This window comes from Cherax quadricarinatus, chromosome 49, assembly GCF_038502225.1.
Source record: "Cherax quadricarinatus isolate ZL_2023a chromosome 49, ASM3850222v1, whole genome shotgun sequence".
Taxonomy (NCBI): Eukaryota; Metazoa; Arthropoda; class Malacostraca; order Decapoda; family Parastacidae; genus Cherax; species Cherax quadricarinatus.
The window spans coordinates 27,867,930-27,871,747 of NC_091340.1; the positions used below are offsets into that span (position 1 = coordinate 27,867,930).

Genomic DNA, 3,818 nt, shown 5'->3' on the forward strand with positions numbered 1-3,818 from the left:
AGGTCACAGCAGCTGCAGCAGTGGCTGTGGAGGTCACAGAAGCAGCAGTAGTAGTGGAAGTCCACAACAACAGCTGCAGTGGCTGTGAGCCTCCTGCATGAGCCTGCAACACCCGCACCAGGAAAGACTGAGCACTTCTGGCTCTCATCTGGATGCTGGGCACAGATGGAATTACGCTATTTTCTAACTTTCTTTTTTTTTCATATTATTTTTCGGAGGTTTACTGTCTGCCGGGGAGAACCTTTCTTCTCTTTGTAGGATATTTGTAGGATATTTGTAGGATATTTGTAGGATATTTGCCTTCGCTGGAGGGTTGACCATGGTAAGATTACACGGAAAAAGTTTCTATTGATTTTCGTTGTTTTGGAGATCTTGCAGATCAATTTTGCAACATTATTTTTTTTCAAAATGTTAGAGGATTTCGATCCATATAGTTTCTCATAGTTTCGCTTATAATGAACTAATTAAAAAGAATCTGAGCTTGATTTTGATTTTACCACCGAAATGGCTGGTCTACTGTGCACCATCTATCCATCCTGTGGACGGTAGAGCTAGAGCCCAACACACCACAGCTTCTATAATTATAATCAATCAAGAAGACTCACGAAATCGTAATTACACGATTGCAAACAAACCATACCCCGGGCGGGATTTGAACCCGCGGTCAGAGAGTCTCAAAACTAGCTAGCTGGTCCACTGGCTAACGCGACGGTCTGGAGTTTTGAGACTCTCTGACCGCGGGTTCAAATCCCGCCCGTGGTATGTTTAATCAATCAAGAATGTAGAATCTTCAGAACTCTCTTTTTGAAGATCAGATACATTCGAATTAATGTATTCACTGATTTGTGTCAGCGAGGCCCGAGTCTCAGCTCAACATTTACATCTGATTCTTTAGATTTTCCTGTGCTTTTCACCACTCAAGCCTCTAGTTCAATATCATTATTAGACTCAAATAATATTGACAAGCAATACTGAGTTAGCCACTAAATGCCACAATATTGATTCAAGCCTCTTCATAAGACCAACATTAATATACCTGGGTAAGGCTGGAATAAGAGTTGAGGATACTTTGGGGGGTAGCACTTGCATGTGAAGATGTGTGTGTGTGTGTGTGTGTGTGTGTGTGTGTGTGTGTGTGTGTGTGTGGAGGCACAGGTTTTCCCTATTTTTTTCTGTGGTATCTTTGTGTATTTGCAGTCACACGTTTTACTGTGATTTCTTTCACACACACACGTATACACAGTTGAAGAGGCGGGGCCAGGAGCTGTGACTCGACCCCCGCAACCACAACTAGGCGAACACAACTAGGTGAGCACAAACTAGGTCCATGGTTGAGCGAAACATAATCAAATCAAGTTTCATAAAAATCACCTATTTCAGTATGAGTATAAATTCAGGGTTATGTAAATTAGATTAATAATTTATAGAATTTGTGAGGAATTTAAGCCATGGTTGACATGTGACCTGACCTAATTCTCACTATACTCCCAAGATCAGTAAACTGGGTCGTGTGTGAGGTCATATGTGAGGTCATAACTCAGCCTTATAAGTCTTCTATGTCCTATTATTTTTACTGTTCTTTGATAATGCGAAGAATCACGAAAACGCTTAGAATTTCACTATTGTTCTTTGTAGTAAGTGTAACTTTTCAGGTTCATCTTATTTGTTTTCCTGACCCTTCTTCTTCTTGTTGATTCGCCGGGAGAATACCGGCGAATCAACAAGTGGTGGCCCGGCCTTGGCTCCTTGTCGAGGGAGTGTCTGAGACCTAAGTCTCCCATGGGAGAAGGTACAAGTACCTCCTCATCTTTGGGACCAACTGTCCCCAGGCCTAGCCACATTCCCCGCCCTCAGGGGGCTCGAAAGGAGAAGCTAGACCTCTCTGGTCTGCCATCCCCGCCCCGAGGGGGCTAATGGGAATGACAGTCTTGAGATGAAAGCTCAGACTCAGGCACCTACCCTATTTTTCTCCCAGATAATTATTATAATCATGGGGGAGCGCTAAACCCATAGGATGGAAGGTATTCAGGCTCAGTACAGGGAACTGGAGCCAAGATCCAATTCCCTAGATCAAGATCCCCTCATCAGCATCAAGTAACCTCCCTTGAGGGGCCTCCCAGATAAATAGCCACACCTTGTCTCCCATCAGGGAGCTTAGTTCACGTTTTTGAATCCAAATATCTTCATAACTAATTTTTATTTATTAATATTAAGAATTTCTTTTTCTCTTCCTCCTTCTTTTCATTATATTTGTTTTATTATTAATTATTAGTAATTATTATCTGTGGCCACTATCAGCTTCAATGAAGCTCTGAGTTACCAGACGCTGCCATGTTGACGTCAGAGCTTCAACTAAACTAGTTGACGCTGGTGTTGTTGTATTAAACAAAAGTGCGTTGTTCAGCAGTCTGTTGTTAGTAGTTGAGGCAGTGGCGATGATGGATGATGTACGCGTGGTGGGTGTCGAGGTGGCGGCGGTGTAGTGGTGGTAGTAGTGGTAGTAGTAGTGGTAGTAGTAGTGGTAGTAGTAGTGGTAGTAGTAGCAGTAGTAATAGTAATTGTAGTAGTAATAGTGGTAGTAGTAATAGTAGTAGTAGTAATTGTAGCAATAATAGTACCAGTAGTAGTAATAGTAGTAGTAATAATTGTAGTAGTAATAGTGGTAGTAGTAATATTAGTAGTAGTAGTAATAGTAGTAGTAATTGTAGTAATAGTGGTAGTAGTAATAGTAGTAGTAGTAATAACAGTAATAGTAATAATAGTAATAGTAATACTAGTAGTAGTAGTAACAGAAGTAGTAGTAATAATAGTAATAGTAATAGTAACAGTAATATTAGTAATAGTAATAGTAGTAGTAATAGTAGTAGTAGTAATAGTAGTAATAGTAGTAATAGTAGTAGTAGTAGTAATAGCAGTAGTAGTAGTAGTAGTAGTGGAAGAGAGTGATCACCGGGGATGATGCGGGTGTTGTCCACTACGCCTCAACAAGCTTGGTGCTGTTAGCTTCGGTTCAGAGACTTTCCGTAAACAACACAATTCGAGTCCCCAGAGAGTTTTCTCTGTACTATTTTATCGACGTGTTTAGTATCTGATGTCCTGAGGGTTATACATGTAACTGAATATAGCTTTCTATATGTGACTGAAGATTATCAAAAATGCATGAGCCTGTCAACTAATGTTTCTCTAGAGACAATGTCTGCCTATTTGTGCTCGAAACCCTATGAAATATACATTGTTTTCCTAGAGATACATTAGAAAAACTGGAGAAAAACTCACCGACAAATGTTTTTTCGCACTTTAATTGATATTTCAGTTGTTATATCACATTTGTCATCTAAATGGTAGACGATGGTCAGAGAGGCCTGGCGAAAGTCTCTTCTCAGCTAATTGCCAGATGCTGGCCTTCTTCCCTCCACTACACTCGTTCTCTGATCTATTGTTTATCGGGTCATCTGACTGGTAAGCTGTGATCAGATGGGCTCAGTATATCCATCAAACAGCCTCACACACGAATGCATTTCTAATGCTAGGTAATTTGCAGATTTAATTTCAGATTTCAGTCTTCTGCACACTATGCTTTGTCTCTAAGATGTGGTTTTATGCAATTAGGTTATTGCTATCATGTCCACTGATAAACATTGGTTCTGTCGGCTATATCCGTTTTGAATCTTATTCTCTGAAAGCACAGACTGTTTCAGTTCTGTGTCTCATGTGTACTTAGTTAAGCGCTAGTACACTGCGCATCTTTATAACTGTGTTATACAGGAATCTAGAGATTCATCGGAAGATAGATGAAATAATAATAATAATAATAATAA

At 40.2% G+C, this 3,818-nt stretch overlaps 1 protein-coding gene across 1 annotated transcript; it reads left to right on the forward strand.

Annotated features, from left to right (window-relative positions):
* Positions 1-2,445: 2,445 nt before the first annotated feature.
* LOC138854099 (counting factor 50-like) lies at positions 2,446-2,946 on the forward strand. Its single transcript, XM_070095089.1, has 2 exons — positions 2,446-2,586; positions 2,866-2,946. The coding sequence occupies exons 1-2, from the start codon at positions 2,446-2,448 to the stop codon at positions 2,944-2,946; spliced, it is 222 nt and encodes a 73-aa protein (XP_069951190.1).
* The last annotated feature ends 872 nt before the right edge of the window (positions 2,947-3,818 follow it).